At 43.5% G+C, this 25,794-nt stretch overlaps 1 protein-coding gene across 1 annotated transcript in view; it reads left to right on the top strand.

Moving 5' to 3' along the window:
• The window catches only part of LOC124613370 (chondroitin sulfate proteoglycan 4), a 553,335-nt gene that overhangs the window by 60,652 nt on the left and 466,889 nt on the right, over positions 1–25,794 (top strand). Inside the window, exon 6 of the mRNA XM_047142070.1 lies at positions 4,430–4,732. Within this exon, the coding sequence (XP_046998026.1) occupies positions 4,430–4,732 (303 nt within the window). The remainder of the gene's footprint in view (positions 1–4,429; positions 4,733–25,794) is intronic.

The following is a 25,794-nucleotide window of genomic DNA, read 5'->3' as shown; positions in this document are numbered from 1 at the left end:
CAGCCACTTCACCGGCCGCAGTGGTCGTGCGGTTCTAGGCGCTGCAGTCTGGAACCGCGAGACTGCTACGGTCGCAGGTTCGAATCCTGCCTCGGGCATGGATGTGTGTGATGTCCTTAGGTTAGTTAGGTTTAACTAGTTCTAAGTCTAGGGGACTAATGACCTCAGAAGTTGAGTCCCATAGTGCTCAGAGCCATTTGAACCATTTTTTGACAGCCACTTCATGGCATCACGATCTCCAATCCAACAGTTGGGTAACTGGGTATCTAACGATTCCAGTACACAGGCGTGGTAATGGGGTGGTTCCTCATCCCGCTGAAAGTACACAGGAAATGCCCCATCTTTGTTGAGAACTATAAACAAGACCACCCCATCCAGCACCTACAGCTAGGTCAAAGCACTGATGGTTTCCATCAGGAAGATAGAGCCAACGAGACGCATTCCAAATGCCACACCATATCATCACTTTGCCACGTCCTTTAGACCTACAGAGAGATGTCCAGCTCGGATCTTCCTATGGCCACTATCGCAAGTTGACGTGCCCATTGACGTAAGAACTCGCGTCATCGCTAAAGAGTATGTTGCAAAGAATATTGTGTACGGTGGCGTGTTGTGCTAACACCTACTCACGAAATTTGCATCTTACGCTCAAGGATGATTTCCACCAGATACTGTTCGAGCTGCATTTGAATGGATCCCATTATGTTGCGTAGGATTCGGTGAATAATGCTCCGAGGGATGCCGTGCCGTTGAGCGAGTTGCCCGATACCTTGGACGGGGGTCATTTCCACTGCTGCTAACAGTGCCGTGGTCGTAGCCTTATCAGTTGTTGTGTGGGGACGGCCAGTACGGAGCTTATCTGCCACTGACGTCGTTTCTTGAAACTTTCTGAACAATTTCCTCACGGCACTTTCCGTGCTGGTTTCCCTGCCAAGGTGTCGCTGGCTGAAGTCCTTGGTAATTGTCATGGAACTCCGGCCACCAGCTAGCAGGATGATTTCTATCCTCTCTTCTTTGGTCAGCGGCATGTTGTCCTTTACATTAACTGCCCATCTGTAACGACAGGAACAGAATGTGATTAGCTTTGAACACTCTGCATGACGAATTACACATGTTATAACAAATTATGTATAACTTTTTACTTATCAAATATCTTGCCGAACGGAATTCACCATTGTGTTTCTCGTCAAAGTCTACTCTTAAAATGTGTATCACAAGACCCTCTCCTTTTGAAAGAAACTGAACTGAATCCAATGTGGCAGATACCAAGACGGCGGAAGGCTCTCGCAGCTCACTCAAAAACTTTTCCCCCTCCAACTTTGCTTATATCCATATCCACTGCGTCCCTGCTTCTTACTATTTTAGCAATGTTTAGCGTAGTCGCTACTTTCGCGACACTCTCTCCAATTTAGCAGGCTACCATATGTTGGAACGTAATGCGTTATTTGCTTCAACAGTGACAGTTTTATATGGAAGCAAGAAAAAAGTTGTGGGACCACACCCCACGCCCAAACAGTTAGTTTAAATCACCTGCCTCTGTGATGATTTTTAAGTGACGTGGGGTGAACAACCATTTCCTTGCAAGAAAGGGTTGCGTCATTGGGTCGTGGCAGGGATGCAGGCCATTGGTAGCTCGAGAAAAACAATATCAGAAAGTTAAATATCTTTTTGAGATTCGTACTATCACAATCGTACTGCAGTCCATGGAACTCTAAGAACTCCAAAGATTTTGCTCCAGAACTCCTATTCGAAGCTGTTTATTATAAGACTTTCACCCATTCTTGTGGTCGAAATCTAACATCGGTACATCTCAATTGGAGATACTGTAATCACTGCTGTTCGGAGTTTTGTTGTTAAAGTTATGTCTCTACCAAATCAGAGATTATGAGGTAGGACATTGCCTTTCTGTCAAGCAAAAGTGTCTCCTGATGTCGTCGGTGCAGTTTCCGTCAGGAGAAAAATGGGAGCCGAGATAGTTGAAAGCAGAAGCAGGTAGTGATAGGTGAATATTCTGGCTTTAAATTTATGTTTATTCTTCTGCTTCTGTTTTGAAATGGTGGTTCCGCATCTACGGATCATTCAACATTATTCTTGTCTATGTATTCCTGCGGTGATTAGGTCTAGTCCCACTGAACTCATCCACAATGGCCAAGGAGAAAATTTTAATTCGTATTAATTACTTTTGAAAACAGTTTTGGAGAAAGTCAGCAATCACAATGTAATACTTAAAATTAATCACAAAACTCTCAAGATCGCAAGGAACATTTATTAACAGATGACCGGCTCCGATCATCACATAATCATCTTCAGACCATCACCTGTAATACACGGCGGACATTAAGAAATCCGACAAACTGCAGTGACCTATTCCTGAATGGAAATGGAGGAAAAAACGGTTCTATGAGCAAGTGTTGGGAAAGACATCGTATCCACGGTAGATGGCGCCGACGAATGAAAGTTCTTTTGTCCACATGCCATGTTCTCCTTGTGTGTTGCAGGGTGTGTGATTGACACAGCGTACTGTAAGCAGGAGAATGGTCCGGTATTTATGTCGGGAACAAGCCGAGACGGTGTTTGTGTACGGCCAAGAAGATGGAAACGGTCAAGAGGCAGCATACCCTGTAGAACTCGGCTCTACAGATGTGGTGTGCGCACAGTCCGACGCCTCTCTGCAGCGTCCTCTGTCTGGGAAGGCCCATGGGCACATAAATGCTCAAACAGGTCGTGAAATGTTGTGCGATGCGATTGGTGAGAGTACTTGTTCTGGTATAGACCATTTCGACCTGCTTGGCCGTACACAGATACCATCACGGCTTGTTCCCGACATGAATACCGGCCCATTCTGCTGCTTACAGTGCGCTGTATCAGTCACCCATCCACGTTGCAGCAGGAACACACGGGACGTTTCAGAGCAACTTTTATTCGTCAGCGCCATCTAACGTGGTAACGTTGCATTTAGAAATATATATTCATAGGAGATTTTTTCCTCCATTTCCTATCAGCAGTCTGTCCCTTCTGTTTATTGTTTTTATTAATGTTCACCCTCTATAAGACAAGATATCAATTGGAGTGATACATAAGGAGAACCTAATATTAGGTATAAAATTACAGAAACATAGATGTAGCCGTATCGATCGACAATGGCCATGCACGGAGAAGGAACTGCTGAATGACGATAATCAACTACTAGAAAGAACTGTAGAGCTGTTTCTTTAACACTAGAGACTCCGGCTACAGATGACAGCATGATGTCCAGTATTAACTGAGAGGATTATGTGCAAAACGATGTGCTTGTCAGCAAATAGAACGTCAAAAATACGTAGAATAATTTTATAATAAATGGGTAAGAGCTTAATAATACAGCTATTGTGAAATATATTAAGAGCTTTAAAAAGGAAACAAATGATCATCACATTCGTTGGTGTAATTTGCTCGTTAGTGGGATGCTGGAAAAATAATAACTGTATTTTGATTTCTAAGGAGATGGAGTACGCCAAAGATGTAGCAGGAAGGCCACTCCAAAGAGTGTATCGACAAGTGACGTCCATCATATCTTTGTGAATCACCCCGCTGTTCTATCTTTGGAACGCCGTCCACCGTCTCCATAGAAACCAACAACATAGCAATTATTTTTCGAGCGTGGGTCTAGAGGGCAAATTACACACAATTAATGTGATGCCATTTCCTATTCTTAAAGCTCTCGGCGTATTTATTTGACATTAGCTCTATTAACAAACTGTTCACCAAGCGAGGTGGCGCATTGGGTAGCACACTAGACTCGCATTCCGGAGAACGACTGGTGAAACCTGCGTCCGGCCATCTTGATTTAAGTTTTCCGTGATTTCTCTTAAACGCTTCAGGCAAATACCGGGACGGTCCTTTGAAACGGCACGGCCGACTTCCATATCCTTCTCTAGTCTGATGGGACGGATGACCTCGTTGTTTGGTACCCTGCCCCGAATCAACCAACAAGCTGTTTGTCTTTTATTATAAAATTATTCTACGTAATTTTTACGCTCTATTTATTAAAAGTACATCTTTTTGTACGTAGTTCTCTCGACTTATGTAGCCGCGCGGGGTAGCCATGCGGTCTCAAGTGCCTTGTCACGGTCGATGCGGCTCCCCCCCGTCGGAGGTTCGAGTCCTCCCTCGGGCATGGTTGTGTGTTGTCCGTAGCGTAAGTTAGATTAAGAAGTGTTTAGGCTTAGGGAGACCTCAGCAGTTTGGTCCCATAAGACCTTAACGCAAATTTCCAAATTTTCGAATCATGTCTGATCGGGTAACGCTGACATCACGCAGTAGGATGTATTCCTCTATATATCCTGTATTATATTTCAGTTGAAGGTCTGAAGATGAACTTGTAGTGATCGAAACCGGTCACCTTGTAATGACTTGCGACCTAGATTTTTTGGTCCCGCCGTGCCGGCAGGTGTTCGTGGGCGGCACGGAGGTGAACAAGCGGGCGCGCGCGCGGACGCAGGGCGTGCGCTCCGCGACGGCGTCGTTCCGCGGCTGCGTGCGCAACATGTGGGCCGAGCAGCGGCGCGTCGGCTTCCCCGAGGCGCGCGTCACGCACGGCGTGCTGCCCGACTGCGTGTGGACGTTCGCGTGCGCCGCGCGCCAGCCGTGCGTGCCCTCGGCGCGCTGCCACCAGCACGGCGTCGACTCGTTCCGCTGCTCCGACTGCGGCCAGCCCATGTGCGTCAAGCCCGACTACGCGGAGAGCTACAAGGTGCGTGCCGCCACTGCCCTCTGCCTGCCACCGGCTGCACTAGGACGACGAGGCCGACGAACGACAGAGACTGGATTCGGCTGGTAGTTGGTAGCCAATGCACTGGCGTTCGGCTTCTCATCCACACCAAAAGAAGGGCTTGCGGCATAGATATTTGGCCTTGTAGGAAAGCAATTGACCCATAACTTGCCAGCGTTGCTGCCGTTTTGTTGTTCTTATGAGGTAGCGTTTTAATTGCCATTTCACCTGACCCTATTACGAGGTGAGAAGAGGATTTAACAGTCGTCGCAAGTGTAAAATTTATTTTAATGCAAGAAGCTTAGCATTAGAAAAAGAAGAAGAAGAAGAATAAGAAGGAGAAGAACCGACAACAATGTCTGTAGACGACCTCTCTTTTAAAAAAAACTGAGCAGCAGTGTGGTGGGACAAAATTAATGCCAACTTCAAAGCTGAATTGGAATATGGGCCATTTAACAATGTTTTGCTAATGGTTCGCCTCTTACTTTAAGAACAGAAAGCAGAAGGTAATTCTCCGCAATATTGACAGTGGTAATGATGTTCAGTCCCAATGGGGCACTGTTAAATGGGGCGTTCCCCAAGGATCGGTGCTGTGGCCACTGCTGTTTCTTATTTATATAAATGATATGCCTTCTAGTATTACAGGTGATTCAAAAATATTTCTGTTTGCTGATGACACCACCTTGGTAGTGAAGGATCTTGTGCGTAATATTGAAACATTATCAAATAATGTAGTTCATGAAATAAGTTTGTGGCTTGTGGAAAATAATTTGATGCTAAATCACAGTAAGACTCAGTTTTTACAGTTTCTAACTCACAATTCAACAAGAACTGATATTTTAATCAGACAGAATGGGCATGTTATAAGCGAGACGGAACAGTTCAAGTTCCTAGGCGTACGGATAGATAGTAAGCTGTTGTGGAAAGCCCATGTTCAGGATCTTGTTCAGAAACTAAATGCCGCTTTATTTACCATTAGAACAGTATCTTAAATAAGTGACATTTCAACACGAAAAGTAGTCTACTTCGCATATTTTCATACGCTTATGTCATATGGTATTATTTTTTGGGGTAATTCTTCTGATTCAAAAAGGGGAATTTTTGGCTCAAAAACGGGCTGTTCGAGCTATGTGTGGTGTAAGTTCGAAAACCTCTTGTCGACCCCTATTCAATAGTCTGGGAATTTTGACATTGCCCTCACAGTATATATTTTCTTTAATGTCGTTTGTTGTTAGCAGTATTAGCTTATTCCCAATAGTTAGCAGCTTTCACTCAGTTAATACTAGGCAGAAATCAAATCTGCATGTGGAATGCAATTCCTTGACTCTTGTGCAGAAAGGAGTGCAGTATTCTGCTGCATCCATTTTCAATAAGCTACCACAAGAACTCAAAAATCTTAGCAGTAGCCCAAACGCTTTTAAGTCTAAACTGAAGAGTTTCCTCATGGCTCACTCCTTCTATTCTGTCGAGGAGCTCCTGGAAGAGCTAAAAATTAAGCAAATTCCAGTGTTACATTCTTGATTTTCTTTATTTAAACTAACGACGTGTCAGCTAAATATGTTTCTTATATTTCATTTTATCTGTTTCTACAATCTACAACTGAATATGTTTCTTATATTTCATTTTATCTGTTTCTACAATCGTGTTATAATTTCATGTATTGACTCGTTCCATGACCATGGAGACTTCTCCTTAATGTGGTCCCACGGAACAATAAATAAATAAATAAATAAAATAAAAAAAATTGTTATGGAATGTTGAAGGCCCCAAAAGCCCCAAAATTTCCGAATATGACACGTCTTCAAGGAGAGCTGTACCTGCCGCAGAAAGTTAATAGTCACTTCCAGTTTAGTCGTGTATTTCACTCTCTAATTGCTGATATCCCCCCCCCCTTCCCCACCCAGGAGTCTAATATTTCCAGTTTGCTTTTAAAATCGTAGTTCGTAGATGCCCATAAATATTCTCAGTTACGATAAAACTGCCAGCTTTAATGCTCTCTCCATATTTCACTCTATACCCCACTATTTTTAGACACAATAAATACATGCAGTCAGCAAGAGCAATCATTTTCTAAATGGAAAACAGCGACTATTAAAGTTAAGTTTTTCAGGACAACCACAAGTCGCACTCAATATATTTTATTGGCTGGTTTCTCTCTTAAATTGAACAGCCTGCTACCGTACTTTCAATTGTAAATTCCAGTGTTTCTCATGCTAAATTAAAAAGCGAAACTTTTCAATAAAACATCCTAAGCATGCCTTGTCGCTGTCCTGAAAAGCGTACACACCAGTTCTAGACACACAGCAAATCGGTACTGAACCAACGAACGTTCGACCCAGCGTCCACACTAGGAGGAGGATCACAAGGCCAACCAACCGCCAGCGCTTTCATGTTACCGCCGTCAGATGTAACCGCAAACGACGCCAGCCTCTTCATTGGCCCCAAATTGCCCTCCGTACGCCCTAAGCAAATCTCGGCCCGTGAAACGGTTGGCTGTCGTTCGTTGGCCTTCGTTGGCCTAGTGTGTACTCGACTTGGAAGAGTAGCAGTGTGCCATTGACCTTGCCTCTTTGAATACACCGGTCCTCATCAGTTGACTGTAGCTAAGAAACGTCGCATGTGGCCAGTACTCGGATGGGTAACCGCCTGGGTAGTCCTCTTGCTGTTTGCTACTTTTCCGTTGCTTTTACGGCAAGGAGGAGTAGCGTTGGTTGCGTAAAGCCCCGATCACCAATATTGGTGTCAATGCTCTGGGTTAAATTCTAATCCTCTCCGCAGTGTTTCATGAAGTCATGGAACATGACATGGTTGAAAGTGATCCGTCAGTTTGATGAGGAACTTAAGCTCGACGGCACCCTTGATGCTATTCGACAGGAGTAGGCTATTTCCTGGCACCAGCTTTTACCCTTTCTTCCACTTTTCTCATCATCCTGCAACATAAACACGATACCACACTACTCAAACCCACTACAGCCACCACACTTACCAGGAAGACTTAAACACACAACTGTCTCACATTCCGACGGGAAGGTGCCGTTGTGGTCGAATGACACGAAACCTTTCCAATCAGGTAGCTGCACCTGCCCTTACGTGTCTCCCAGCCAACGATACCATACGACTTTACTTAACCTGGAAAAGTGTAGCTGTCAATATGAAACCTATCGATGGCGTTAGCCCTGCATATTAAACACTCATGGCCACTCATTACTCCCAACGATAGATCACCTGGTAGCTAGCCGGCCGAAGTGGCCGTGCGGTTAAAGGCGCTGCAGTCTGGAACCGCAAGACCGCTACGGTCGCAGGTTCGAATCCTGTCTCGGGCATGGATGTTTGTGATGTCCTTAGGTTAGTTAGGTTTAACTAGTTCTAAGTTCTAGGGGACTAATGACCTCAGCAGTTGAGTCCCATAGTGCTCAGAGCCATTTGAACCATTTTTGACCTGGTAGCTATCTCCATTACGGAAATATGTATTTCGACTGTTATATAAAATGTAACAGTCAGCCAAACGGATGTACACAACTGTTTCAAAAACCACATTAACCATGTTTTGACAGCTCTAAGACTATCTTCATCAGAATGGTAAAAGTTACCTAGGAAAATCTATAAGGTACAGGTAATATACACCAAATAGTTACATATGTGGAAATTTTCAAATAAAAACCAGAAAACTGTACTTACATGAACTCACATGGCAACTTTTAAATTATCAGCAACAGTGCTATCGTCTAATGACATGGTTTTGTTGCATGAGTCAAGAATAAAGGTCATAATAAAAAAGACAGACAGTGATCTTAGAATAATGCAATCTTAGCTGCGAGCGGCGGCACAGGTTAAGTTCTGTAACCGGCTAAGACCGGCACATACACGGCGCAAGAGTCATCAGACTAAACGGCATATAAGCCAACACTGCCATGAGATGGACACAAGGATTAGTAGTGCCATCTAGTAACAAAGCGGCAAACATCTACGTTAAGAGCAAAATTACATAGCTGTAGGTATATATTAGTAACAGATATGCGAAAGTTTGCAAAAATAGTAAATCAGCCTTTTTACAGGTAGTTACAAATAAAGTAGAAGACTGACAATGTCAGTTGAATAAGGGAAACCGACATTCCCGACACTACTCTAAGGAAAATTTCAAAACTCAGGCTGTTCTAAGTAACGCCCCTAAACCTTGAAAATAGTTTTTATTACGCATCTGCAATTGTTCGTTAAGAATGAAACCGTATTTAAGCGACAGATGCTTGAAAATTTCTAGCTCTTCAAGGATATCGAGTCGGAGACCTTTTTTCTTGGATTGTGGAATACTGACATCTGGAACGTCTTTGAGTTTATGGGCTGTGATTAACAAGTGACCGGCAAAGGATGAATTATGAACATTAGTACCCTATTTTCCTAGAAGATGTTCTCTAAATCTTACAGATATAACTCGCTCTGTTTGCCCTATGTAATGAATTTTGACTGTTAACGTAGCGTTCCACTTCGAAAATCACTTCCGGAAATTCGTGCCAAGCAGTGGATTCTTGGTCGGAGGAAAGAGGAGAAAGACATTGCGTTCCGTGTCGGGAGAGTACAGAGAGAAAAGCAAAATTTGAAAGCTCATAAACCCAGTACGTATCCTGTGCACAGTGATGACGTCTGAGTCACTCGAAACCCAGTCTGCGGCAATCTTTCTCTTATTCCAAATTAAGTGTAAGATGCTCAAACTGGCCCACGGACGGTTTCTACTTTTTAGGCTATCGCCTAGGTTGTGATATCTCGGTCTTGATGCTTTCTCTTTCTCTTCCCGGGTGATCAAACAGAAATGGTCTGCTACTCCGTTCGTAGTCATTCAGATTCGTGTGAAGGCTCTGTAAGAGTCTGCGATTCCTAATCATTTTGTCATACATGGGTAGAGTAAAAATATCGAAAGCCCGCGACAATTGCATGCTTGAACATAAATGCAGACGCTAACCGAACACGCAGGTTGTGGTGTTATATTCGACGACGAACGGTATCTGCAAATGTCAGTCGTGTTCAGAAGAGTGTTCTGTTTAGTTTTGAGTACACTATGTCGGCAGTAAGTCAACTTGAACATGAAGAATTGTTTTCGCTCATATGATAGGTGCTTCTGTAAGCAAGGTAACTGAAGTGTTTAGTGTTTTAAAAGGCACCACATCGAAGATCTATAAGACACACAGGAAAAGTGGAAAAGAAATCAACCGCTGGAGGAAATACGCAGAGTGCAACAGTGACAGACAGTCACTGAACAGTGCCGTGACGAAAAGTATGAGGACGGAATCTGTCAATGTCACTGTAGAACTGAATGTCACACTAGCGAACCCAGTCAGCAAACGGAGATACATAAGGAAGGAATTACAGGGAGGGCTAGAATTCCAAACCACTAAGCAGTGACGCAAATGCCTGTGACGGGAAAACTTTGTGCCGAAGCCGTAAAACCCAGACAATGGAGCTGACGGAGGAAGTCTTTTAGACGGACGAGCCTTGTTTCACACCGTTTCCAACTTCAGGAAGAGTTTACGTCCCAAAAGTGAAACAAGCTGGGAGTTCAGTAATGATTTGGGCAGCCATATCAGGTATTTCATGGACCCATGGTTACGTTGCACGGTTTATGCGACCCTTCTTGCTGGCGCGGTGTATCCCGTGGTACAGTGTCCGTTCCCCAGTGGTGATGCTGTGGTGCAGGAGGACGGAGCCTTTCTTCTATTCCCTTGAAAACCATGCAGAACCTGTATTCACTAGACGCGGTGCGTGAAAGCTGTTTCCAATGCCTATCGTTTTCATACACCGTATTATTCATGGTAATGTGCTGTGTCTTCGATGTTTACATATTTTTATCCACCCCTGTACGTTGGTACACTGCCAGCGCATACTTACACCAACTCAGCATGGATTGTTGCACCGTTCTCTCTTCTTCAAGCGCCGAAAACAAATTACAGCATTCCACTCCGCTTCATCGGTGGATCGTGTTATTTAGTTGTGGCTCCTCTAGTGGCGCGCTATGTTACCCTAACAAAACACACAAAACATTCATTACGTGTCTTCATTTCTTCGATTTTTATGGAGTATGCCATTGGTACAGGAACATAGACAAATTAAAAACGAAAATGCGAAGTACTGATGTTCGCAATAAAATGATTACTGTTGTGAAACATTAATACTGTGTATTTCAGATATTTTTTCGAGGTGGTAATTAAAATTTTATGAGCATCTCTTTTATTCCTCTCCTTTTGCAAGAAGAGGTTATCTGGACAATAAAAGCTATAGAGTCTGAATCTAACACCTTCCACTTCCAAGACCTGAATTTTAACTTTGATTTTATTCGTATGAATACTAAGATAGGATCGTGTTAAAATGTAAACCGTTCTCCTATTAACGATGTAAAAGTGGTAATTGTTTATTTGTGTCGGAAGTACATGGGAATTACCTAAACAGAGGCATCTGATTCGCATGAAAAGCGCTCACAAAAAACTATTAAAAATGTTTCGGTTGTCGAACAAAGATGAAACACGGCCATATAAAAGTCAGTAAACCTTGATTTTTCGTCGTCAGTTGCCTTGTAACTATGTCTTCTTAAATCGTAGTCTAACTGTACAGACCAATTCTAGAGCGCGGCGTCCTCTGCACCAGGAAAAACGCATCTCGGCTGAGCACCTCATGAGTTACTCGACAAAGACTATCGTAGCATGAACTAATTTCGTCATATTAATAGGTGCAGCCACGCTGCAGTTCAAAGTAGTGATCGTTTTTACCCAGCAATCCTATGAAATGAAATATTGGATTTTTATAAAGAATAAGACGCAGTGGAAGTTCTCGGAGGAAGGGACCAGTGACCTAAGTAAAAGCATCCCGAGCAATTCATTGGAAGAACTGTGGGAGGTAATAAAGAATGAAATAATTAAGGCAGGATGGGATACGCTGAAACAAGAGGCCAAGAGATCCTAGATAACTCACAAAATGCTCTCTTTTATTGATAAAACAAAGAAAATGAAGGTAAATGAGGTGAGGTAGGCTGTTTAGAAATGAAATTAACTGGTAGTATAAACAGGTAAAATCAGAACGAATGAGAGATACTTGAGAGACAAAGAAAAATAGAGGAATATTAAATGTAACATTATTTAACTAACATGTGCAAGTTAGTATTAACCTACGAAATTTAGATCGAAAACCTCCATTAATAGTAGAAGAAAGAGCAGACAGATGGCAAGAATACATTGAGGATCCGTAGGAATGGGAGAAACGATCTAGAAATGTGATACAGGACGAGGACGAAGATATAGGTGGTACAATAATGCGGTCGTACTATGAGGAACGCTGAGTGGTTTGAATTCAAATCAGCTGGAATCGGTTAGCACAGAATTCTATGGGAAGTGTGAATATTTTTGAGAGTATCAGAGATTTGTAGAATGGATGACTGAAGCAACTGATTACCACAAAATTATCATCATCACGTTACGAAAGAAGGTACGCGCAAATGAATATAAAAATTATCCAACGACTGATTCGACAGGCCATGCTTGTAAAGTACGACAGTCACGTTTGCCCCATGAGAATGACGATGGAGGCAATCGATGATAGTGAACCGAGAACTTTACATGCAAGGACTCCGTCGCTAAAACGTTCGTAACCATGTGAACACAATAGATAATCACTGACTAAGTGTAAGTATATCACGCGCTCTGAAGGTTATACACAAACTTAATTATGTATTAGATCATTCATCACGAGAACCGAGGATCTCGATGATTTTTGCCTGTTATTGATATCGGTACAGGAAAATATCGGTCCCAGGAATTCCTAGACTTCTCTGTGTTATAATTACAGATTAAGAATTTCGGATTTTTTTTTCCTTTACTTGTACCGTGAAACGTTGCTTCTAACCAAAATTCATGATTCTATGTTTTTGTGAGTGAGTTTCCCAGTATCAAAATATTTGACATAAATAAATGGCTGCATCATTTGATTACATTGACTTAGAAGCTTAAACTTTTTGCACCGCCAGGGTATGTGGCACAAATTTGAACTTGTTACGTCAACCCGCTCAAGAGAAAAAGATTCTTAACAGTTGGACAGACAGAAGGAAAGATGGACAACAGAGTAATCCGTTAAGGGTTCCGCTTGTACCATCCGATGAACGAAAGCCTGAAAACAGAATGATACACAGTTTGTTTTTAAAAAGGAAAGAGGTAAGACAAAAGCCATTTTGACATTGCGCTTAGTATTGGAAAGCAGATGAAAAATACCAGAATATCTTGAGGCGTTCCCTTCCTCCATAACTCGGAGCTCCCATGGCGTCCCACGAAATCAAACTGGCAGCCGCCGCCAGTCCACATGCTGTTGGCGATGTGCAGTGCGCGAATCTCGCTGCTCTGACAGTACTGCTCACAGGATTTAATCGGAAACGTATATTCGCGAGTTCGGATTATTTTTCTGCTCCGCTTCCCTATAAAATCACTCTGAAATACCGAACGCCAGCCACACTTTGATCCGTGAGACAGAGTTATGTAAACTTCTCACTAATACAATGTCAATATCGAAGCCCTGTAGTAATCCTACTACTTCCAGGAAAGATCCCGAGATCCGACAGCTGATTTGTGATGGATGACGACTAATACACGGCCCCATGTGGCCTCTAACAACTCTCATCGATATTTCCACACAACAAAATCAGCAGTGCAGTTCAAAGGCAATAGGGAAAGAATTGTAGCTAAACATTACTCTCAAACCTACAATGCAACAAATATCCGCGACTTTCCCGACACCACCTGCAGCTAGCTAGTGGTTTCAGGTTCTGCTCTGAGGCCTTTATTTATCCATAAAGTCCGCACTCACTAATAAGCAACACTCGCCAACAAAATGGAAAATTATCTAACTTAGTAACTAAGAAGTAGATGCCTCGACGTATGAAAGTCACATAACCACTTAATGAAGCCAAGTCATCCGATCCAGACGGTAGAGCAATTAGGGTCGTCTTTTCGGATCAAAGTGGTTCAAATGGCTCTAAGCACAATGGGACTTAACATATGAGGTCATCAGTCCCCTAGACTTAGAACTACTTAAACCTAACTAACCTAAGGACATCACACACATCCATGCCCGAGGCAGAATTCAAACCCGCGACCGTAGCAGCAGCGCTGTTCCGGACTGAAATGCCTAGAACCGCTCGGCTACAGCTCCCGGCCTTTTCGGATCATGCTGAATTAACAATCATAGATAACTCATCGCTTGACGAAAGATCACCACATAAAGCGCAAGATAAGAAACTGAAATATTCCTACTAATTATAGACCTATATTGCTGACGTCGTTTTTTGGCTTCTGGAATATATACTGTGTTCGAGAATTATGAGTTACTTAGAAAACTACTAATGACACACACACCGGGCTGTTGAAAGTCATCCGGTAGCGGTAATGACTTACATACGTGGCGGTGTTATCGCGTACACGATTTATAGAAGGACAATGATTGACAGGCCTGTCATTTGTACTCAGGTAACTCATCTGAAAAGGTTTCCGACGACGGTAATTAACAGAATTTGAACACGGAAAAATAGTTGAAGCTACACGATTGGGACATCCCATTTAGGAAAATGTAAGTAAATTCAGTATTGCGAGATCCACCGTGTCAAGAGTGTTCTGAGAATACGACGTTTCAAGTATTACATGTCACTATGGACAATGCAGTAGCCAACGACCTTCATTTAACGACCGAGAGCAGCGGCGTTTGCTTAGAGTTGTCAGTGCTAACAGACGAGCAACACTGCGTGAAATAACCGCAGAAATCAATGGGGGATGCTCGACGAACGTAACCGTTAGAACAGTACCTCGAAATTTGGCGTTATGGGCTATGAGAGGAGACGACTGACGCGAGTGCCTTTGCTAGTAATACAACATCGCTGCAGATTCTCTCCTGGGCTCGTAATCATATCGATTGGACCCTAGACGACTGGAAGACCGTTGCCTGCTCGGATGAATCCAGATCTCAGACGGTAAGAGCTGATGACAGTGTTCGAGTGTGGAGCAGATCCCACGAATCCAGGAGTCCAAGTTGTCAACAACGCACCGTGCAAGCTGATGATGGCTACATAATGACGTGGCTGTGTATACAGGGATGGACTGGGTTCTCTGGATGTTCAGCTACAGGGAGGCCATTTGCAGCCATTCATGGACTCCATCTTCCGAAGCAACAAAGGAATGCTTATAGATGATAATGCGCCATGTAGCTGGGCCACAGTTGTTAGCGATTTGTAAAAGAACGTTCCCGAACAACTGAGCGAATGTTTTCGTCACCCGAATCGCCCAACGTATATCCCATCTGACATTTACGGGACACAGTCGAGAGGTCAGTTCGTGCACAAAATCCAACACAAACAATACTTTCGCAACTACAGACGGCTATAGTGACTACATGACTCAGTATTTCTGCATGGGACTGCCACCGTGTTGTTGAGTCCATGCTACGTCGAGTTGCCACACTAAGCCGGAAAGAAAGTGGTATGAAACGGTATCAGAAGATGTCTCATTACTTTTGTTATCGCTTTGTAGTTATCACGGTTCATAAAATCGTTCTTCTACAACACAACTAGCTGTTTATTCTCAAAAAATAATGATTGATATCAGAAGGAAGATCTCAGACTGATATCATATTTCAAGATTTCCAGAAGGTTTTTAACACCGTTCCTCGCAAGAAGCTTCAAACTAAATCAGGTGCTTATGGACTATCACCTCAGTTGCGCAATGGATTCGTGATTCTCTGTCAGTTCGCAGTTCGCAGTAATTGACGGAAAGTCATCGAGAAAGTACACATGATGTTCGACGTTCCCGAGGAAAGTATCAGACGCCCTCTGTTGTTGCTAATCTGTATAAACGTTTTAGGAAACAATCTGAGCCGCCTTCTTACCTTGTTTGTAGATCATATTGTCCTTTACTATCTAGAGCAGTCATCAGAAAAACAAAACCAATTACGAAATGATTTAGACAAAAATTGCTGTATGGTGCGAAAAGTGGCAATTGAGCCCAAGTAGTGAAAGTATGAGGTCATCCACATAAGTGCTAAAAGCAATTCGCTACATTTCAGTTGCATGATAAATCACACAAATCTGTACTGAAGAGCCAAAGGAACTGGTACCCCTGCCTAATGTCGTGTAGGGAACCCGCGAGCACGCAGAAGTGCCGCAGCACGACGTGGCATGGACCTGACTAATGTCTGAAGTAGTGCTGGAGGGAATCCTGCAGGGCTGCCCATAAACCCGTAAGAGTGAGAGGGGGTGGAGATCTCCTCTGAACGGCGCGTTGCAGGGCTTCCCAGAAATGCTCAATAATGTTCATGTATGGGGAGTTTGGTAGCCAGCGGAAGTGTTTAAATTCAGAAGAGTTTTCCTGGAGCCCCTCTATAGAAATTCAGGACGTGTGGGGTGTCCCATTGACCTGCAGGAATTGTCCAAGTCCGTTGAGATGCACAATGGACATGAATGGATGCAGGAGATGAGACAGGATGCGTAAGTACCCATCACTTGTCAGAGTCCTTTCTAGACGAGACTCGTCCGACCAGGCAATACGTTTCCAGTCATCAATAGTCCACTGTCGGTGTTGACGGGCCGAGGTGAGGCGTAAAGCTTTGTGTCGTGCAGCCAGCAAGGGTACACAAATGGGCCTTCGGCTCCGAACCGCCTTATCTTTGATGTTTCGTTGAATGGTTCGCACGCTGACATTTGTTGATGGCCCAGCATTGAAATCTGGAGCTGTTTGCGCAAGTGTTGCACTTCTGTCTCGTTGAATGAGTCTCTTCAGTAGTTGTTGGTCCCGTTCTTGCAGGATCCTCTCCCGGCCACAAAGATGTTGAAGATTAGATGTTTTACCGGATTCCTGATACGGTACACTCATGAAGTAGTTGTGCGGGAAAATCCCCACTTCATCGCGAACTCTGACATGCTGTGTCCCAGCACACGTGCGCCGACTATAACACCACGTTCAAACTCACTTAAATCTTGCTAACCTTTTATTTTAGCAGCAGTAACCGATCTAACAACTGGACCCGACACTTGTCTTATATAGGCGTTGCCGGCCGCAGCGCCGTATTCCGCCTATTAACTGCCTATAGCAGTTTCTTTGGCACTTCAGTGTAAAAGCTGTCAACTGAACTAATTACCTAGGGATTACACCTTAAATTGCCGTAATCACTTAGGAAAATCTGTGCAGAAGGCGAGCCAAAACTGTGGTTATTCGCATAAGATGCGGCAGATATACTAGAGTGGTTGTTAACAATGCGTTTGTTTGTCGTCTTCTGGAGTATTGCTGCACGGTATGGAATGTAGGAAGGAAAGAAGATTAGGGTTTAACCTCCCGTCAACAACGGGGTCATTAGAGACAGAGTACAAGCTCGGATTCTTTCAAGGATGCGGAAGGAAATCGGCCATGCTGTTTCAAAGGAATCGTCCTGGGGTTTACCTGAAGCAATACAGAGAATCCGTGGAAAACTAAATCAGGACAGTCGGACGCGGGTTTGAACCATAGTCCTCCTGAAAGCGGTATGTGAGCCTTACCAGATACGGCTGACGGAGGATACCGAAAAACTTCAAATAAGGACAGCTCGTTTTGTATTATCGCGAAAAAGAAGAGAGAGTGTCACGTATACGATACACGAGTTAGGGTGGTAATCTCTAAAAAAGGCATTTTTCGTTGTCCGGGATCATTCATATTTCAATCGCCAACTTTCTCTTCCACTGAGAAAATATTTTGTTGATTCCCACTTACACAGACTGAAATAACCATCGTAATAATATAAGAAAAATCAGAGGTCGAACGAAACGATCTCGGTGTACGTTTTTCCCACGTGCTGTTCTAGAGTGGAACGTAGATAGTCTAAAAGTTGTTTGATGAACCCTCTGCCAAACACTTATGGCTGAACTGCAGAGTAGTCAAATAGATGTAAGCATAATGTGACACCCGCGCACAGGAACGCACATTCCTATGCTTTGTAAGTTTTCGATACCGGAAATTAGCCTCGTTGATCACGAATTATGATTAACAAAATACAAACCCCGACTTGCTACTCAACTCCATGAAGAATTACAGTGGCTTGCTGCCCCCTGCCGCTCCCCCCCCCCCCCCCCCCCCAAACGCTCGATGAAATTATTTTATCCTTATGCAGACGAAATTATTTAATCCTTAGGCATGTCAACCAGTCAGAATTACAAGCAGAATGTAGGAACTCTCTTTGGCCATTTCCTGCTCCTGCTTACAGCGCTTGTGTAAGATGCTGCCTTCTGGCACGACATAAGGAACTTTTTCTGCAGTCGGCCGTTATGCGGAAATTACTCAACCCTATCATGTAGGCTCCGGCCACAGCCCATTTAGGAGGATTATGAACAGTCCGATCCATTTCCCTGAGGTCACTGTAACTCGACCTTTGTACAGATGGTTACGAGACCTCGATCGTTCAGTATGGAATCAGTATAGAATGTCGAGTGAAAACACCTTTCAGCCGTCTAAATTTCCAAATGTTACTAATTTCCAAATGTTAATTTCCAAATGTCATGATCGAAGGGGTCGCTGTGTCAAAAATGTATGCCTAGTAGTCATTGAATGCTAACTCGTATTTTGATTGGACCAGAAATGGAAATATTACCTTACGTCAGTCAGGGGACCTGAAGATAGCATAATGTAGCGACGAAACTGGTTGCTCAAATAAAATAACAGTTGGAACCTTAGACGGCTGAAAGGTGTTTTGACTCAACATTCCATTTTCTTCAGGCTCAACGAAAACCGCCTTCACCCTGTAGCTGGAACCTGGTTGAGTCGACTAGAACAGCTAGCATGCAAGCATAAATGGGCTGTAAAGCAATGATGTGTTACAACTTACCTACCATTTGTGTACCTAGATGACGTGTTCGGCAATGTGAGATTGAAACAAGTAGTCCCCACATCTTGCAAGGGAAGCATCCAGTTTCTAAATCGTAAAACTGAATAAAAATGATTTAAAATACGGAGATATGTCTGTTCTACTTCCCAACCAGATTATTTAGCTATAACACTCAGTATTTGTGTGGACTTGATTTTTGAAGGCTGGCGAAACAAAAGACTACACAAGCCACTGAAGGAACAGTATCTTATAACAAATAATTGTGAGTGGTACATTTACTACAATCATAAATGTGGTATTATGCGGGAATAAGCAAAACGTGTGCTTGAAACAATGTGCAGTGTGTCCGGTAAAAATATAATAATATAAAATTTAATAACTTGAGGTAATTGGGAATTTTATTGCTGGCTTGCTTCTACAAGTATAAAACTAGTAAATAAACTCCACCCGTACAGGCCACGAAGGCCCAACGGTACCGACCGACCACCGAGTCGTCCTGGGGCCATAGGCGTCGGTTGGTGTGGATATGGAGGGTCATGTGGTCAGCACACCGCTGTCCCGACCGTTATGTCAGTTTACGAGACCGATGCCGCTGCTTCTCAATCAAGCAGCTCCTCAGTTTGCCTCACTGTCAGTGCACCCTGCTTGCCAACAGCGCTCGGCATATCGGATGGTCACCCATCTAAGTGATAGCCCAGCCCGACAGCGCTTAACTTCGGTGACCTGACGGGAACCGGTGTTACTACTACGCCAAGGCCGTTGGCAGTCTGCAAGTAAATGTTTTCTGTGTTTGCTTCCGGCAGTTGGTACCGCGTGCGCATGCGCCTAACAACTTTGTTCACATAAACGCTCGTTAGTAGTCATGTCGCCTCCAAAGCAGAATGTTTTCTGTGTACTTTCTCTCGGGGAGCTAAAGTCTGTCACAACGACGTTTTCGGCCTGAGTATGGACTGTGGCCAACTGACGATATTCCGAGAAACGGAACTAACAGCTTCGGCAAACAGCGAGTTTGCTTTCGGTATCGGGCCGCCACGCTAAGCACTCACTGACAGAGGCTACTGTTGAATTAATACGTACGTCCTTCCGGCGGAGCCATCGTAGATCAATCCGACAAGCAAGCAGGCAGCTACAGTTGTTTCGATCGACAGTACACTATGTCCTCCAAAAAACGCTCAATCTAATGATGTACTCTACCTGCAGCTTCGTCACAAAATCAAGGATGATGGCAGGCCGCGATTGAAGGCATTCGCGGAGACAGTTCTGGCCAAAACGGATGAAAACGAGGCGTTCCTCAATTTGATCTGTTTCTCAGACGACGCTATATTCCACACTTCTAGCCCGGTAAACACGGCACAATTGCCGCAACTGAGGAATTGTATTTCCTTCTCCCCACCCCCATGTAGTGATGCACTGTGAACTTGACTCTCTGAAAGTGAATGTGTGGTGTAGTTTGTTGAAGGACAGCGTTATAGATCCATTCTTTTTCGCGGAGCCTACAGTTCACGCATCAACGTACGTAGACATGTGGAGCTGTAAGCTATGTCGCACAGTCCTCATGACGTGGTCTTTTAACAAGATGGTAGACCCTGCCATTTTGCGGACACCGCGTGGGATTTATTGCATCATGAGTTCCCAGATTGCCGGACTCGGTGAGGTGGTCCATTGACTTCTTTGTCCCTTAGAAGCATAGACATTACATCACTTTACGACACTGAAGAGCCAAAGAAACCGATACACCTGCCTAATATCGTGAAGTGCTTCAACACGGTGTGGCATGGACTCATCTAATGTCTGAGGTAGTGCTCGTGGGAACTGACACAATGAATCCTGCAGTGCTGTCCGTAAATCCGTAAGAATACGAGGGGGTGGAGATCTCTTCTGAGCAGCACGTTGCAAGGCGTCCCAGATATCCTCACTAATGTTCATATCTGGGGACTTTGGTGGCCAGCGGAAGTGTTTAAACTCAGAAGAGTGTTCCTGGAGCCACTCTGTACAAACTCTGGGCGTTTGAGGTGTCGCATTGTTCTGCTGGAATTGCACAAATCTGAATGCACAATGGACATGAATGGATGCAGGTGATCAGAGAGGATGCTTACGTACGTGTCACCTGTCAGAGTCGTATCTGGACGTATAAGGCATCCCATATCACACCAGCAGCACAAGCTCCACACCATTACAGAGCCTCCAAGAGCTGGAATAATCCCCTGCTGACGTGCTGGGTCCGTGGATTCACGAGGTTGTCTCCATACCCGTACACGTCCAACCACTCGATACAATTTGAAACGAGACTCGTCCTACCTAGCATCATGTTTTCAGTCATACACAGTCCAATGTCGGTGTTGACAGGCCCAGGCGAGGCGTAAAGCTTTGTGTTGTGCAGTCATCAAGGGTACACGAGTGGGCCTTCGGCACCGAAAAGCCCATATCGATGATGTTTCGTTGAATGGTTCGCACACTGACGTTAGTTGATGGCCCAACACTGAGATCTCCAGTAGTTTGCGTAAGGGTTGCACTTCTGTCTCGTTGAATGAGTCTCTTCAGTCGTCGCTGATCCAGCTCTTGCAGGATATTTTTCCGATCGCAACGATGTCGGAGATTTGATGTATTACCGGATTCCTGATACTCACGAAACACTCATGAAATGGTCATACGGGAAAATCCCAACCTCATCGCTATCTCGGAAATGCTGTGTCCCATCGCTCGTGCACCGACTATAACACTACGTTCAAACTCACTTAAATCTCGGTAACCTGCCACTGTAGCAGCAGTAACCTATCTAACAATTACGCCAGACATTTATCTTATAAAGGCGTTGCCGACCGCAGCGCCGTATTCTCGTGTGTGTGTATGTATGTATGTACGCATGCCTATACCAGTTTCTTTGGCGCTTCAGTGTATTTTCTGTAGACGTTTATAAAGAATCAAGTGTCCCAGACATCAAATCGTGATTTATCCGATCTGCGACATCGAATTCTTGCAGCTATCGCAGTTGTTACACCTGCAATCCTGCAAAGCACTTGGAGAAAAATGAAGCAGAGCTTAAATGTCTGTCGCGCCACTAATGATACGCAGTCGAAGTGTATCAGGTATGAATCGGTTACCATGCTTGTGGAAACAATCCCTCAATAAATATGTGAATTACTTCTCAAGTCACTATATTTTATATCATTATATTTTTAAGGCAGACATCCTGTACGTTAATACGTACAGTACTTACAGCCCCATATTTCCCGAAATGGAAGTGTTGTGCTATCCTACACCTTTCCCTTTCTCGTTGTCGAATTTCAATAACGTGATCAAAACACATCGAAAGTGAACTTTATGCACACGTTACAAGGATAACCTGTTGACATACTATGTACTACTCCAGTGCTAAGACACCGAAAATGATGTGGCGATCATTGTATGAGATTGAAATAAGTTCTGTTGATGTTAGTGATAGTGAAATGTAAAATCAGCTAAAATCATAGGAAAGGCTACTGGATCCATTGAGAAAAGTGTCTGCATGAATTACACAAAAAGCTTGTTTCTCTTCTTACAACAGGTTACCGTGACGCAATGCAGCAACAAAGCGTTCAGACAGATTGGAAACAGTAACAGGTCATTCCCGTTTACAAGAAGGATTTTCCGAAGATCCGCTGACGTTATTTTTTGTGAATTTTTTGAAGATCATAAATATCAGTATGGATTGATAGCACTGTTCGTCCGTGGTTCGATGAACCCTCAGCTAGGTACTTAAGTGAAGTTTGCAGCGTATCCATGTAGATGCAGGTGCAGACCATCATGACAGAAAACAAGGGCGTCCATATCGGGAAAATGGGAATGGGGGGCTTGGCCAAATATTTCACCGTTGAGAGAAACGTAAACGTTCCGATGGTGCGTCATCGAAGACTTTGCAAAACTCATTTTAAAATACATATCAGTCTCATTATATGTCATATCTACAAGATAGTTGCACCTTCAATTTGTATTAGTTGTATCTTCGTCAATATCTGAGACGTCATAATTCTCGTATTCCATTTTTTGCGAAATTTATTTTACTTACACATACGAGAATTCAAAAAATTCCGGAACTTTGTCCAGAAAATTTTTCTACCTTACCTTTTACTTATTGTGCATGGTCTTCTTTGAAATACTCTCGTCCACAATTGATACACATCTCCCAACGTCGTTTCCACTTCCGAAAGCAGTCTCTTGTACGCCTCTTGCTGAATTGCGCAAAACATCATCTACGAATTTTCTCTTATCTCGTTTATCGTTGATAATTTTCGTCCTTTCAACGGGGTTTTCAACGTTGGAAATTAAAATGATTCACAGAGGCCAGGTCTGGGAGTACAGAGGATGAGGGAGAACAGCGATTTCGTTTTTTGTGCAATAGTCACGCACCAACTGGGATGAATGTGGGGGTGCGTTGTTGTGTGTCATGAATTCTCCCGACACATTTCAAGCTATTACCTTCTCACATTTTCTCGCAGGCATGGTATCACTCCCGATAACCATCAGTTAACAGTTTGTCCTCGTGGCACGAATTCGTGATGAACTAATCCTTCAAGGTCAAAGGAAACTATCAGCATGGCTTTGACATTTGATCTGACCTGACGAGTTTTTTATGTCTTGGAGAATCTTCCCCGTCCCATTATGAAGACTGAACCTTGCTCTCAACATCATAGCCATAGACCCACATCTTATCACCAATTATTACTCTCTTAAGGAACATCTCGTTCTCATTAGCGCTATCCAAAAGCTCTTCACAGGCTGCGAGGCGAGATCCTCTGTGTTCTTACTCATGAGCCGTGGGAAGAACTTAGCAGAAAGACGATGCATTCCAAGATGCTGTGTCAGGATTTCATAGCGTGATCCAACTGAAATGTCACATTCTTCTGCAGTCTCTCTCGCAGATTGGCACGTACCATTTCGTTGACGTTCCTGTCATGAGCATCATCGGTAGACGTCGAAAGGTTTTCTGAACGCGGATCATCTTTAACTTCCGTCCGGACGTTTTTAAACCGTGTAAACCATTCATAACACAGAATACGGCGTAATCAGTCATCACTGTGGGTTTCCTGCAACATGTAACGCACTGTATCTCTGTAAAGGTTTTCTTGAGTTTAATGCAAAATTTAATGCAGACGTGTTGCTCCTCTAAGTCTGCCATCTCCACTTTCGCGAACTGTTTGACACAATAGTCTGCTCAATACACAAGTGAACTATAACTAATAGAGATACAAGAATGAAACTTCCGGTAGTTACATTTTTAACACAGGCATGTGCAGGGATGCCAACCGCATTTCACTCCAAAACATAATTGGCGTGAAATTACGAATGTTTCGGATTCTTTTGAACAGACCTAGTATTATTAGCCCCAACGAACATGCAATATAGAAGATTAATTTGAAAGACATGTGTGAAAGTGCGCGTTCTACCAAAATAGTTATTTTGAGCCAAACAGAGAGCCTGCTGCAAGGATTTTAAACTAAAATTCCTTCACGGCAAGATCCCAGGGTAACGGCGGATCCCACACATCTCCCATTCTGGCGTCTGCACCTGGCTACACAAGTTATCTTTTCAAAAGGACTTTTTTAGATGTCAGACAATGGATCCTTGGGCCACCCGGTGAGCAGAGACGGGCGGAAGGAAGTTCTGCGCTGTCTAACTGCGCTGAAAGACAGCTCTCAGCCCTGAATGCATTTGTAGCTCAATCTCGTCCTTTTTAAGAAAACTGCTGTGTTTCCCGAACCAGCTGTGAAGCCTTCAAGACTGCAGAAAGTAGCACTACCCTCACCGTAATAAGAGTAAGGGAAGAGAAGAAGTAATTAACTGGGCAGTAACTGGTAGTACTGAAAATTTTCTGTAGTCATGATGCAACGTCAAAGGATCGGCTACATTGACCATTAAAATGTGCATGTAGCATTCTAAAATACGTTGCATGGCTGTTTAGCGATAAGCTGCCATGTAACACAACCTACTCAACACAGGGTAGCAGTTCAAAAAATGGCTCTGAGCACTATGGGACTTGACAGCTGTGGTCATCAGTCCCCTAGAACTTAGAACTACTTAAACCTAACTAACCTAAGGACATCACACACATCCATGCCCGAGGCAGGATTCGAACCTGCGACCGTAGCAGTCGCACGGTTCCGGACTGCCCGCCTAGAACCGCGAGACCACCGCGGCCGGCACAGGGTAGCAGTGGCGCGTTACATCTGAATTACTTGTCGGATATACTCCAAACTCTATCTTCACTACAGTTTTTACTTTCTACATCTCAGTCTAGTACCACGGAAGTTACTCCTTGAAGTCTTCTTGTCACTGTTTTACATATATTTCTTTCCTCGCCCATTCTCTGCAGGACCTTCGCATTGCTTATCTTATGAGTTCCCCCAAATTTTAGCATCCTTCCGTTCCATCACGTCACAAACGCCTTGATTCTTTTCTTCTCCAGTGCCCCCGTAATTCATGATTCACTTCCATACAATGTTGTGCTCCAGATGCACATTCTCAGAAAATTCTTCCTCAAATTAAGATCCACGTTTATTACTAGTAGACCTCTTCATGTCAGGAATGCCCTCTCTGCCTCTGTTAGACTGCATTTCACGTTCTCCGTCCTTCGCCCATCATACATTAGTTTGCTTCCAAGGTATCACATTTCCTTAATTTCATCTACTTTGTGGTCACCAGATGTGATGTTAACTTTATCACTAATCTGGTTTCTGCTGCTTCTCATTACTTTTGTTTCTGTTCAGTTTAATTTCAATATCATCACCGAACCTTACAGTTGATAATCTTTCACTCTGAATTTTAATCCCACTCATGAATCTATTTTTTATTTCCGTCATTGCTTCTTCATTGTACAATTGTAACAACAGGGGCAAAAAAAATTACTTATCAGCAGGAACTCTATTTAACCTGAACACTCTTTTCTTTATCTTCCATTCTTATAGTTCCGTCTTGCTTATTATGCATATTGTATATTATGCATTTTTCCAATTTCACATTCTTGTACCATTTTACATTATCGAACTTTTTTCTACTTCGACAAATCCTATGATTTTGTCTTGATTTGTCCTTAGTTTTGTTTCTGTTATGAAGCGCCACGTCATAACTGCTTATGGTGCCTTTACCTTCCCGAAACCCAAATTTATCGTCGTCTAATGTCCTCAGGGTCTTTTCCATTAGTATTGTCA

Source organism: Schistocerca americana, chromosome 4, assembly GCF_021461395.2.
Source record: "Schistocerca americana isolate TAMUIC-IGC-003095 chromosome 4, iqSchAmer2.1, whole genome shotgun sequence".
Lineage (NCBI taxonomy): Eukaryota > Metazoa > Arthropoda > Insecta > Orthoptera > Acrididae > Schistocerca > Schistocerca americana.
This window is presented reverse-complemented; position numbering and strand designations above follow the sequence as displayed.